This window comes from Cygnus atratus, chromosome 3 (genome assembly GCF_013377495.2).
Source record: "Cygnus atratus isolate AKBS03 ecotype Queensland, Australia chromosome 3, CAtr_DNAZoo_HiC_assembly, whole genome shotgun sequence".
Classification (NCBI taxonomy): domain Eukaryota; kingdom Metazoa; phylum Chordata; class Aves; order Anseriformes; family Anatidae; genus Cygnus; species Cygnus atratus.
The window spans coordinates 10,346,530-10,360,292 of NC_066364.1; the positions used below are offsets into that span (position 1 = coordinate 10,346,530).

Genomic DNA, 13,763 nt, shown 5'->3' on the forward strand with positions numbered 1-13,763 from the left:
TCTGTCTGACCCAGGGGCCAGCAGGGCTAGGTTATCCCCCCAGGGGTCAGCAAATAAACTCTGGTTGTGATTCTAAAAAATGCCAATGTGTGTGAGCTGCAGCTGGCAGAAGAAAACAGCCTGGGCTACTGGGAGTGGGATGAAAAAAATAGAAATGCGTAGCAGCCCTGGGCTTCACAACCACAATAATCACTAAAACTGAGCTCGTGTAAGTTTGGACAGTAACTGCCTTGCCCTGTCATGTTACAATAGCATATCTGAGCCCTGGGGATTAGGAGGGAATCTCAAAAATAAGAACTTACCATAAACTGAATTAGTTCTTCCGGCCGGGTCTGCAGGCAGCCTCCAGCTGGGGCCTCCGAAAGGTGAGCTCGAGGCTGCTGCTGCTGCTCAGTAAGGGCTCAGCACGTTCTGGGTCTGCAGCCATTAAACTTTGAAAGATTTCCTTTAGTTTCACTGATTTTCTGCATGAAGAAGTGGTTGGTATCCCACATTTTGCCAATCAGATAGTAAATATTTGTTTTGGTTATCCTATTGTGTTCAGGAGGAAGTTACTCCTGTCGTACTGTACCTTCTCTGTGCTGCCCGATGGAGCTGGACACAGGGCAGTAATAGTCGCACTCCTCAGTGTTTCATGGAAATACACTTAATTAAAAGAAATGTTACAGAAAATAGTAATGGAATGACACAAAACAAGAACCATAGCTGAAAAGAAAATAATTACTGCTTTTATCAGTACTGATCCCACTGCTGCTTGCAAAGGTCAGGAGTAGTGACTTGAAGTTTAAACAAATATCAAATAAAAATAGACAATTTCATTAGAAAGGTTTATAATGAAATTAGAAAAGATAATTCTGCTTCTAATATGGTTAGAGTAGCATTCGGAAGGTAAACAGGCAAATAAAGATTGCATTTTCACCAGTGGACCCTGCAAACATCAGAAACCAATACAAGCAGAGACAATCCCAAGAAACCCATCGAGGGAAACAGAAGACTATCTGTGTAAGTGCTCATCCCCCAGGCTGGTGGAGTAGTGATTTCGACAAAACAAAACAAAACAAAACAAAAAACTATCAGAAAACAACAGTCTTAGACTTATGCTGGCTCCAGAACTCCCTGCCTTGGCCTTGCAGTTACTATACCATGTGCTGTTGCTACATTTTGATACATCCCAGGAAAGGAATACTATATTCATTTTTTTCCTTCATTCCTGTCCACATCCATATTTCCTGATTTTATATATCCATATACACAAATAGTGTATATATGCGTAAATATACAGTGTTCCAAACATGTCCTATTTTCTTTTTCTCTTCCTAGCATTGCTTTAAATTTGCCTTAATAATCTCTTCACGTCTGTACTCTTAAGGATTCCTTTCAAATCTTGGAATTAATTATTTTTATTTATTAAGTTTAATTCAAAATCAGATTATCTTGTGCTATATGAAGTCTGTTTTGCAGACTCATTATCAAATGAGTGCAGTCTTTCTAAATACCAGGATACAAATCAACATTTTCACCGAAAACTTTCTACTAAGAAAGATTAAAAAAATAGAATTAAAACACGGCTGTATTTTCAACTTGGAAATTCTGTTTAATCACTTAAATCCACTCCTGAATTTATGAACAGATGTATAATTGTACTTTAACTGATACTAAATGGTTTATTATTTTTAAAACAAACTTTTACAACACATGCTTAGAGTTTGATCTATAACTTCATGTTCACTATGTTAGGTATCACTCTATAATAAAAGTGTTGTCTGTACAATTCTTTTTTAAAACATCATAACATTACTGGTCAAAATCATTCCAATTTTTCTTAGATGAAAAGGGGACAAGGCGACTGGATGTATATAACTCGAAGCCTTCAAGACTTTACCAAAAAAACACCAATTTTTTAATGAACCCCTGTACTGTAAGTGACATTCGTGGTTACACTGGCTGTTAGAAAACAGGACAGAGGACCAGCTGAGGTGCCGTTTGTTAAATGAATTACAACGCTGTGTTTTACACCCATTGAAAGAGCCACTTCTGCACTTTGTGCCTGCTCCTTTCTGCCCTGTGCAGCTGCAGTGTTGTGGCTGGGGGATGCTGCTGGGGGCCTGAAGGCTGCTCCCTTTGCCATCGCTGCTGTGACAGCATCTTCCTCCCAACAGCCCAAGTGCCTGAAGAGCTGCTCGCCCGTCTGCCGCTCTTCTTCTTGCATCCAGCTCTGGTGGTGCAGCAGAGCAAAGGGCCTGTATGGGGATGAAGAAAGACACTGAGAGAACCACACCAAGGAAGAAAAATGGAGTAACATTGGCCTGCAGCGGCTCATGGAAGTTTCGTGGGCTGCCCCTCTGCCTGTTTACCTTCTTTTGGTCACCGTGTGAGTGCAGGGCAGGGTTGGGTCATCTTATCCCTGCCTCACACTGCCATCCGCATGTGGGGCAGATCTGCCTTCCACTGTTCTTCCCCCCCCTCTGGGGCGGGATGTGTTTCAGCGCCGCGTCAGGCACAGCACGAGGTCAGGCTTTGCCCACGCATGCTCAAAGCATTTCATTTGTGGAGTGGGTATGGGCTGTACCACGGGCTCCTGGCCACGCTCGGAGCACTGCGAAGTCGATCTCCTAGGATAAGCTTAGTCAGGGACAAGGGGGCTCATCCTGTCTCCATGCTGGTTACTGCCTAGCTTTTTAAAAAGCCAGGACAAGGGTTTAATTTTAACAGTCTATTTAATTATAACCCTGCTTTGACTCTGCCAAATGTCAAGGAAAAAAAATAATGTTTGCCTGGAAAGGTCACGTAGGTTATGATGCTCTTCTCTATCTATCTCTGGCTGGTCCTTTATGAAGTTGGAACATGTATTTTGCAGTTAATGGCTCATCTTTCATGGCGTTACCAATAGAAAAACTAATGATCTTGGGAAGAAAGTGATGTGTTGAGATTGTAATTACTCCCATCTGTAGCTTTGGTTGAAGTTATAAATAGATACGAATAAAAGGATGAAATGAATTACACATCTTTTTGTGGGCCTTACAGGGGAAGTGTGTGTGGGAGAGGGGAAAAAAAATATCCTACCAGGTTATAATTCCATTTGGTACTTTCATTTGAGATTGTATGATGAAAAGGACTGTGCTTAAAGGCTTGCAGGATTCTTTCTGGTCCTAGATCATAGCTTCCTAATTGCCCTTGTCAGTGATGCAGTCAGCTGATAAATTCGTGACATAACGATGATGTCCAAGAATCCCTGTTAAGTAATACTGTTCTCTTAAATGCAATCGGGTGAATCTACAGATGTCTTCCAGTTTTTAGCCCTTAGCTAAAATGAGTGGAAAGGGACTGTCATTTACACACATAAAGTTCCTGTTTTGCAGTCCACTAGCAGGATGTATTAGGAGGGAAGAAGAAGTTTTCCAGCTGAACTGGATTTCCGTCTGGAGCCAGCTAAAGCCAGTAGGCAAAGCAAGCCTCGGGCTGTGGGGTGTGGGCCGGTGCCTACTTTTCCTGTGCCAGGGGAAAGGGAATTGATTATTCCCCTTTGAACAGCTAATCTCTGCTTCCCACCTGCAAAGCTCTTTGCCCCCAGTGGTACAGGAACAGCAAGGGCATAGCTGGGTGGGTGGTGGGTTCTTCCCCGAGCGGTTCCTGCAGAAAAACAAAGTGCTGCTCTCCCTTCTCGCCCCGCCTTTTCCATTTTCTGCCACAGGCACCGCTGGCTCTCGGGCCCCCACCCCTGCGCTGGGGGGTGCGGGTGCAGGAGCGGCTGTAGGGCCCAGATATGAGATTAGGTAAAGACAGGGGTCCTGTACTGCAAGGGAGGGAGAGCTTATATCGTCGCAATGGCTTTTCTGTTTGGCTCTGTGTTTAACTAACTGCCTAGGAAGAGGAATGCGTTGGAAACAGAAGAGGTACTTCAAAAGTCTGTAAAACCTGCAGATGTAGTTAAAGGTAAGCCCACATATGTACAAGTACACTGGCACTATTTATGCAATACTTTATGCAATGCATGCATAACTTTGACACCTACTTTTCAGTATTACAGTGCTCGACCATTTTGTTTATGTGCAGGAAGCAAGCTAGTATTTTCCTTCCTGAATCTCTCTCGGGTGTTGTGTATTCATTGTGCGATGCCTTGTTGCTCCGAAGGCACATTTGGCATAGAATATGCTTTGTGTTCTTTATGTGCCAAGGAGGGCTCGTGGGTGTGCCCTCACAGGAAAATGGCAAGCCCGAAGGGTGGCCTTTACCAGCTCTGAGTCGATATGGCTGTGCTGCATTTTGGTATTCAGATGATGTGTTCAGCCATGTAGACGTATTCTGTTGCTTTTGGTCAGCCCTCTTGACACAGTAAGAACAGGAAATTCTGGGGAGCTTCAAGTATCATTAAAGATAAAAGAAAAAATACAGTAAATTACAACACAACTGTAAGGATGTGTTGTAGTAAAATATAGTAATTACAACACAAGTGCAAGGATGATCACTGGTGTCCAAGGTTACCTTAAGCAAAGTCCCCTTGGTGCAGAGCTCGTTCTTTTGATCCCTATAAGAAGAATCTGCTGAGGTCAGGAGGATCAGTATTGGATACAGCAATAGGTATACGAGGTATTGATGAACCTGAGAAGAGAGAAGTGATGGAAGCACACAGTACTGTTGCAGATCTTTGTTCAAGTTTATCCTCTGTACTATGGCTCCTAATCCGTAAAGATTCAGAGAACTTCCAGTTCATTTAAGTTACTGAAACTTCATGCAACAACATTACAATTTATGGATGTGCTTTTAGGATTTTTAGAATGGTTTTCCTTAGCAGAAAAAAAAAATAAAATCCCATGTTCTTCCCACTCTCCCTTGTTCTGATATGTCTAAACTATCTTCCTCCTCTTCTAATTGCACAAAAGAAAATATTATCTTTTATTCAGAGCTCTTGTGATTACTTCCATTGCCTGGGATAGTTCTTTGAACTTCTTTCCCTTCTGTCAGAAATTAGAGTGTTTACTTATTACCACTTGATATATGAAATGACTGAGAATCAATTTAATGCTTATCTTTGAGGCGTCATTCTTTGTACAGAGTAAAATATAGAATCCTCAGTTCTCAGAGCCATGGTCTGCATTCAGCATGAAGGGTTTCTGGAACTTATTTCTCCAATGGAAAGAAAAACATAATTCTATTGAGACATGCAGGCTTTTCTCTGGAGATAAGCACTGATAGCCACTCTGTTGTGAATGAGGTGAATATGAATCTAAAAAACAGCTGGCGTTATCTCTGACTTTGCCACTCCGCAGCTATTCACATTCATGTACACGAAGTAATGTCATTAGTCACTCTTGTTCAGTTACAATGACCGACTCTGGTTGTTGTGACTCTGAGGTATGTTTATGAACCTTGTTTATACCTCAGCCAATTACCAGGAGGTGAATGACTCAGGGAGAAAAGCTGTCTTACTGGTGAAACAAGTGCTCAGCTGACACCTTCTCTGTGATTCTAGCATAGACTTACTTGGCAAAGCACTTCCACAAAAGATACCTCTTTCTTGTAACAAGTTCAGGGAGATGTACTGCAGGGCTGTGCACTCCATTCAGTGATACCTCCTTTATGCATTTCCTTTAAACCTCTTGCAGAACAGCTCTTTTGGAAAAGATGATAACGTTTACAGAAGCAATGACCATCTAACTGAAGGGCAATTCAGCCTCCCTACATTTGGAAACAACAGCATAGTAATGAGGAAGTCCAAAAATTGGATCAGTGACAAAAATGATTACAATTCAGCTTCGAATCTTCTGTTGGTTCTAAACTGAAGCATTCTCATTTGTATTAGCTTAGTACCTTATGCCAATTACTAGCTTGTCCAAAAATAAATAAATAAATAACCCACAAAAGCATAGATGTTCTTCCTCAAAGAAATTTATAGTTGCATGGACAGGGGAAACCAACGAACAATTTTGAGCAATATAGTGGAATTGGCGTTCCGCACGCTGGTAGCGTGGCTGCTGTCGAATGGTTTACAGGAATCATACTATCCATACTAAAGGAAGGCCTTTTTGTAACAGTTTGTAACAGTTTTTATGTTGTTAAATGGGGAATTTGAGGATGCTAAGGTAACTCAGAAGAGTTCTTCACCCCATACACACATGGAAAAGGGTTTTAAAATGTGTAGCTTTAACCACTAAAATTAGGCAGTTGCATACATGGGCCCAAATGTTTCTCTATCAGAAGAGAGAGGACTGAGACAGGAGCAGGCTGTGAAGTTTGTAGGAATTAAGGCAATAGCATCAGCAAAAGCAACTGGACTGAAGAGTCAGCTCCGAGTTAGCATGGTGAATGGCTATGGCAGGGAACAGCTGTGCTTGTGGAGCAATGGTGTGGCAAAAGGATGCGTGGGTGGGAAAGTCCCTCTGTATGAAGAGCCTGCAGCATGCAAGCAGAGCTCTCTGAGGCCCCAGGGAGAGGCTGGCCAAAGGGGACTTTGGGTGCACTGGGCTAGAGTTCTTATCTCAGTAAACACTCCTAAGTATCACAGTCACAGGTGGCCTAAAACATGAAGTGCCAACTGATTCCTATAGCCATGCATTTAGCAGTGTGTCTGGTGAATGTAGTATTTCAGAATTCCTTTGGTTTTGTTGTTGTTGGTGGTGGTGGTTTTTTAATTAACAAACTGTATGTCTGTTGACAAAGTGGAATCCAGGACTGTGCATTAGTTGCCCAGATGTACTATGCAGCGTGTGGGACAATCAATAACTTCAGAACAGGATCTGCTCCTGTGGATGCACAAAGCATACATCTGGGTCAGCATATCTCAGAGATGTAGGTAACGAGGGATGTGCTGAGGGTATATACCACCACTCCAGGGCCCTGCTCTGGAATGTGGACAGATAGCTCTAATCGCCTCAGATCTGCAGTGCTGTGCTTCTCTGTGAAGGCGGTAGGTAGTTAGTTAACTGTGGCTCTTATTTCAGAGAGCCGAGCCAGGCTCACCCTTTTATGATTGCTCCTCACAGGTAGTAGTAGCATGGTAGTTAGACTGCGAGGCCAGCAAGAAGATCTGAGACGAAGGAACTTGAATTCTTCTCTGCACCGTGACCAAGCTGCAGCAGAGGACAGCCGAAGTAGTCTGGTGATGTTCAGGACGCTTTGTAAGGAAATCAGACCTGTGGGGCTTAAGGAAAGGAAGCAAAGCTGGGTGCTCCCTAGTCCTGGAAGTGTAAGGGGATTCACACTGGTTTAACTGACTGCAGCCTTCCTTAGGAACGTGCTTCTTTTCTGGAGATGCTTTGAGAAGGTCTACCGTATCAAGTTGTTTAATTTCCATGGAGAAATATCTCTGTTTTAATTAATTCAGGTTAATTATTTGCTACCACACAAGATGTAACAGCCCAGTCTGTCAGAACTGCTGGCAGACGTGGATGTCCTGGCACAGCAAGAGGAATTTTGTTCATGTGGAGAGTTGTACGTCCTGCAGTATGTGGCTTTAGAAAACATAGACATCTTCAGGATTAGACACTAGCTGAGTGGGGATGGTTAGGACTGCAGCTTTCATTTTGAGTCAGTGCTCTTCAATGAATTGACTTGCCCATGGTTGCACAGGTATACTGTGGAGAAAGGTAACATTATCCCAGTTTTCCACGTCCCCGTGTATTTTTCTAAACTGTAGGCTGTACATCTGGTTAGTGTTTTTCATTGAGGATGATTATTCACAGGAAAAAAAAAAAAAAAAGCAAAACTGTGTTAGTTTAGTTTATCAGAAACATTTGGAGTGTAAGCAGAGCCCAGTCAGCTGTTAATACCTCCTTTAAAAAAAAAAAAAAAGCTGAGAAAAGCATTTTGTAAGGGAGTGACACCAAGTTAACATATCTAAAGTATTGAGTACTTTTGAAGTTTCTTCTCAGAAGAAAGGTAAGAGAGGAAGACTTTTCCTGAACTTTTTTTTTGTGTGTGTGTGAGCCATAAACCTTAGGGATGTTGTTAAACTGCAATGTATGTGGTTGTGGTATTTGTTCATTAGAAAAACACTTCAGAAAATAACAGTGATCATATTTCTCAGAACAAATCCTGAACTGATCGCACTTGAGCATTTTTCTATTTCTTTCTTGATCAGTTGGGGTTTACCAGAACTGAGGAGCAGCTCGATGTAGAAGTTCTTCAAGCTTGTGCTTACCGTATATATGTTGAATTCTTTCCGAACACTTAAAGCTTTATACAAGCACAGTTTGACGCCGATCAGAATTATCCAGGACAAACTGGGTCTTCAAAAGTGTCTGTGCTGTAGAGCTGGCATAACATAGACCAGCTGCTGTTGTAACTTTGGGAGGGCAAGAACCGTTAATGGGGTTTCTTCAGTCCCAGCCTGCCTGCATGAAGGGAAGGTTGTGAATTGGAGACTGTAACTTGGAGGCCTATTCTCCTCAAGCAAGCAGGGGATCTAGCTTTCTGGCCCTGCAGCCTCCCTGGAGAGCCCGGAGGTGGCAGTGGGACAGGACGCTGGGGATCACAGGGATTAGCAGCATCAGACGTCTGGCTACTTAGCTGACTAGGATTAAGCTGAAGAAATCATCTTCATTTCTTGGGAAAATGCTTCCAGCTCTATCGGGAGCTGGGAGCTTTTGTGCTTTTAATCACATCTATAAACAGTGAAAACAGCGAGTTTTCTCCCTCAATACACCCCTATTTTTAAGAACGCAGTTAGTGGTCACAGACACCTCGTCCCCAAAGGGCTACAGCAAGCGGCAGCAGACACGTGTGGTGTTCCTGCACCCCAGCTCTCTTCTTCTTGTCCTGTAGCACCCAGAATTAGCCCTGGGACCACGGACCAGGCCTCCCTTCTGCCTACGGGCGGCCGTGCTCCGAGTAACCGATAACGCGATCCCTGACAGTTCGACTGTGGATGGCATCCGCGTGCCGCTTCCTGAAATGGAGTATTCCCCAGCGGGGCTCCTTTAGGAACTGCTAAGAAGACAAAACAGCATATTTCCTGACAAAAGCTGTATTTTGAAGTGCCACGGGCAGGCAGAGCCCCCTCCCTTTCTTTGGGGCTACTGAATGAGTAGAATTTAGGCTGGAATTCAGCGTGTCTGACAAACCCCCATTGCTAGCAGTGTTTATTAGCATGGTATTCAAGGTCCAATATTTAACTCTCAAGGGGAGGAAACAATCGAATCCTCCCCACACCACCACATACCAATTACCGGCGCACTACTTTATTAGTAACTCCGGCCACGCTTTTCTCTTTTTTGTAAACAAACAAACAAACAAACAAACAAAACGTGACCCGCCCCGTAGACCGCGCTTGGGACGAAACCCGTGGAAGGCGCCGCTCAGCCCCTCGCCCACCCTTTTGTCCCCCAAATCCCGGCCCGGGGGGGACTGAGGGGGGCGTGAGGGAGGAGAGGGGGAAGGAGAAGGGGACGGCGAGATGGCGGCGCAGGCGCCGTGAGCGGCGGAAGGAGCTGGGGGCCGCCGCCGCCTCTCTCCCGGTGCTGGGGAGCGCATGCGCTGGGGCGAGAGGCGGCGAGGAGGAGGAGGAGAAGGAGGAGGAAGAGGAAGGGGGGGGAGGGAGGTTTGCCGCGCTCTCGCTGTCCCTCTCCCTCCTCTCCCTCCGGGCTCGCCCTCCCGCCATGTTGTTGTGAGCCCCTCGCCGCGGCCGAGGGGGGGGGTGGGGAGGCGGCAGGAAGGAGAAGGCGCCGAGAGGAGGAGGAGGAGGAGGAGGAGGAGGAGGAGGGAGGAAGAAGAAGGAGGAGGAGGAGGAGGAGGAGGAAGGAGGGCGGGGGTGTCCCAGGGCCCGCTCCGGCTCCATCGCAGCGAGCAGCGCCGCCAGCCAGCCCGTGAGTACCCGCGGGGAAGGGGTGGAAGAGCCGGGGCCGCGCTGCTTCACCCCCCCCCCCCCCCCGCCTTCAATCCCCCCCCCCCTCCCCTTCTTCTTCCAACCCACCGCCCCCCTCCTTTCCTCCAGCCCCCTTTTGTCTCCGGCCTCGGCTGCGCGCCGAGGGAGGGGAGAGAAAAGGAGGGGAGAGAAAGGAGGGGAGAGGAGGAGGGAGGGGGCCATGTTGTGGCAGGTCCCCGGGCGGCGCGGGGCCTGCTCGGCGGCCGCCCGCGCCTCGCCGCCTTTGTGTCCTCCCGCCTCGCCGGGGAGCGGCGCCGAGGTGGGGAGGGAGCGCCGTGAGGGGCTGGGGGGGGGGGGGGGGCCGGCATCGTGCTCCGGGGCTGCCGGGGAAAAGGGACCTCGGGGAGCTGCCCCCATCCCGGGGTTGGGGAAAGGTTGGGGGGGAGGAATTAGGGGGTGTGGGTGAGGGGGGAGCCCCGCCGGGGGGCGTGGGGGCGCCGTTTTGGGACTCCCCCCCCCCCCCCCCCCCCCCCCCCCCCCCCCCCCCCCCGTTAATCGTGTGGGGTAGGGGTGAAGCAGGCTTTGTTTAAGCGGAATGGTGAAAACTTGTGGCTTTGTGTTTTTTTTTTTTCTTTAAACGCGTTTTGAGGGTGGAACGAGAAGGCCAGACGCTTGATAAAAGTGTTCGGGTTTAATTTTTCTTCCGACCTGGCCGCGCAGACAACAATAAGGAAAAAAACTTGAGAAAAATGCCAGCTGTCCGAGTGGATCCGACTTACAGCTCGGGTTTTTAATCTCCTTGGCAGTCCTTGCGCAAAGATTTTTGGCATTGTTCTGTTTCGTGTTTTTCATAACCTCAGACTCCAGTTCCTTGAGAGAAAATGAATATATTCGGGATGCTTTATGCCCGTCTGGCTCGCCCTTTGGAGCACGATAGCTGACCACCAAACCACGCAGTGTGTTTTTACGGGGGATGCGATAAGAGAGGTTTTTATCAGCTGGATTTCGGATGCTTTTTCGGAGTGGTGTAGCAGCGCACGAGCTATATAGGTCATTGCAAATGAGAATTGGTAAAACTTTTTTTGTATCGCCTAATTGTTTGTCACTCATGTGCAACGTATTAACGGAGTACTTGGAGATTTCTTCTAGTGTATCTTTTATTCTCTTTGTTGAGTCTCAGCTGAGAGGTGAGGCTTTTTTACTTACCGTGAGTCGATGGTATGGATCTTGGGCTGTGGAACATGAGTGCATTTAAGACATAATTACTACCTCACATTACCATTTTCAGATATAAAACTTGGTTTTCTGTTATATTTAGCAGTGTCTAGGTCTAAAACCAAGTGTTGACAATAGATTCAGTTTTGTTGAGAAGCTGAATTATTTTCTGCCTTTCTCTGATCTACAACTCCGTGCCAATCTGAGCACAGTGTGTTAGCTTGCTGGGAGAAGGAGGCTGGACTGAAAAGGCAAATGATAATTTGGTGGTGGTATAGCTTGGGTTGTATGTGTAGAAATGACACGAAATCACCTGGCGGTTTTCTGAAGTGTTCAGAGAGTTGAAAATTTGGAGTTTGTCCCAGCAGAATGGTTAGTAGGCAAATGCATGTGAGAAACTGCTTGATAATGCACATTCTGTGGTTTATTCTGTGGATATTGCACGTAGGGAAGTATGTTATTTGTATAGTTTTTTTTTTTTCCAGGGTTAACTGGAAATTGTAGCTTTGGTCTGTAGCATCACTCTACTACTTAATGTTTTTCTCTGGTGTTTGGGGTCCTGGCACAGTGCTGAGGTAATTACGGTCATATCTGATGTCATGACTGAGTTCATAGTGTGAGAAGCGGTTGGCTGAAGAAGCTGGACTTGCCTGTGTTTTAAAGAGAAGCTCTCTTGTATTGTGGCAGTGTGTATTGGATGTCGTGTAGCCTTGTGGTGCACTGAAAGCTTTGGGTACGTGTTTTCCTCATGGTTTGCTCTCGGAAGAGTTTCTTTGCCGTGTTCTCATTGGGCAAGGTATTACAGATGTTTGGGGCAAGTATATTACCAGGACATCAGCTTGTTGAGTACTGTGAACTAGATCTGATTTTCAGCAGCATTTTCTGGTTCAGTTTTAGATTTATTTTTTTCCCTTTTGATTTAATGATATGAGTGTGTATTGAATAATCTGCATGTGTAGAATTTCTAAAAGCATTCTCTTTGATAACTTCATTTTTTTTTCTTTGTACAGTGGTTACTAAAACCCCAAAAAGATTAGACCAAGTGTTTATACACAGAGGCAAGTAATCCAGTAGATTGTTTAAATTCTTGCATGTCTTCATGCCTTTTTTTTTTTTTGAATGTAGAAGTATAAAAAGAAAATTTCACTGTGCATTGCACTAAAAAGAACCCTAAATTCTCTTGAATGTTATTTCTGTGTTGGGCTCTCCTGTGAAGCAAGCATTAATGCCCTGCTTTTAAAAATTTCTGATAGAAAATCTAGAAAGGAAACCACACTAGGCCGTAGAACAGACTTGCTTTATAAATACTTTTTATTGTATGTATCACGTGTATAGGTATGTGAGTGTTACCAATCTTCTTTCTGCTCCCCAATAAATCTAGTTGAAGATGCTTACCTCATGTGATGTGAGCTTCCCCCACCCATAACATAGCTGTTGTCTTGATTATTCCACACAATGCGACCATTCCAGTGTTGTCACAAAGCCAGTGCCCAGGCTCCTGTCCCAGAAAAGGGACAAGAAGGCTTCCGCTTAACAGCTTGTTTCCTCCTGCCCTAACAACAAATACCAGCTATGTCGTGCTTCTAATAATGAAGTCGGAGGCACTTCATCATCACGTAGTAGAAAAGAGTTTCAAATGGCATCGGAACATGTGAACGTATTCAGTCCTAGCTGCCTCGGTGTAATTTTGAACAAGTTCTATAAAATTTATTTTATAGTAATGGCTTGTATACTGAAGCTTTATGGCAAGGTTGAGTGTAAGTCCCACTCAGAATACCTGCTGTGGCTTTTAGTGTTTTCCAGGCTGGTATGTGAATTGTTTAGCTTACAAATCAAGACCAGGTGTTATCTCTAGAAATATCTTTAAAGATTCTATCTCGTAGTTGGTTAACTTTTTTTTTTCTAAACACGTCTATTTAGGAACAGTTCTAGACAAACAGAAGAAATGTGTCTGAAGAGGTTATGACGACCATCTTTGTAGTAGAGAAAAGAGCATAAAACTCTGAAATACAGCAAAAGTATCTCTGTAATAATCTAAAATTGGAATTACTGCTAGTTCCAAGTCTGCATCTATTTCTGCATTCAAGTCCCACACTAAACTTCAGAGTGGCAGCGTGATCCTCTGTCCTGGACAGGCTGTGCTAATACCACATCTGCAGCATTTTTAACAGGCACAATTTTACAATATGTATTTGTGTGCATTGATCTAAATGATCTGATGTACGTTTCGTAATTGTTATTGTTTCTAGATTTAATTTTTCATAAAGTTCTAAAATAGGTTACTTCTTACTTCACTGAGGAATTGGCAGAACTCCGTTAGAAGTAACAGGTCTGCCTGTCTTTCTGCTTTAAAGCTCTCTGCAGGTAAATCCCAATCGAAAAAAGTTGTCAGACCTATGTTTGAGAACTTTGCTTTTAGTTTTCATCCTATTATTTTGAGAAAGAAGTTTAAGACTGAGGTATCAAACTAGTTGTATAAATTTTATGCTGTGTGGCTGGTCTGAAGTTTTACATGGAATTTGTTAACAAATTTCTTCAAAGGGGAAGTGATTTTGAAAAAGCTGGGTTCGTGTGTTTAGTTCATGAGTATTTACACATGCCTATTGTTTAAATACAAAGCTGGACTCACTGGATTCTACTCACCTTGTGCAGTTTGAGCTAGAAATAGCAAATACTACTTTTTCGATCCTTTTTTTTAAGCATCTTGCTGTTTATCTCCATTATAAGTTCCTTAAACTTCAGTTCTGTG

At 44.5% G+C, this 13,763-nt stretch overlaps 1 protein-coding gene across 7 annotated transcripts in view; it reads left to right on the plus strand.

Annotated features, from left to right (window-relative positions):
• The first annotated feature begins 9,635 nt into the window (after nucleotides 1-9,635).
• The window catches only part of PUM2 (pumilio RNA binding family member 2), a 70,215-nt gene continuing 66,087 nt past the window's right edge, over nucleotides 9,636-13,763 (plus strand). Inside the window, exon 1 of one of the 7 annotated variants that reach the window (XM_035560236.2) lies at nucleotides 9,636-9,800. Coding sequence is in view for 3 of the 7 variants with exons in the window: in XM_050709896.1 (XP_050565853.1) it covers nucleotides 10,020-10,118 (99 nt within the window). In the remaining 4 variants the exon portion in view is untranslated. Of the gene's footprint in view, nucleotides 10,119-13,763 lie in introns of all 7 variants that reach the window. The other 6 variants (XM_035560235.2, XM_035560234.2, XM_035560237.2 and 3 more) reach the window with 6 other exon arrangements.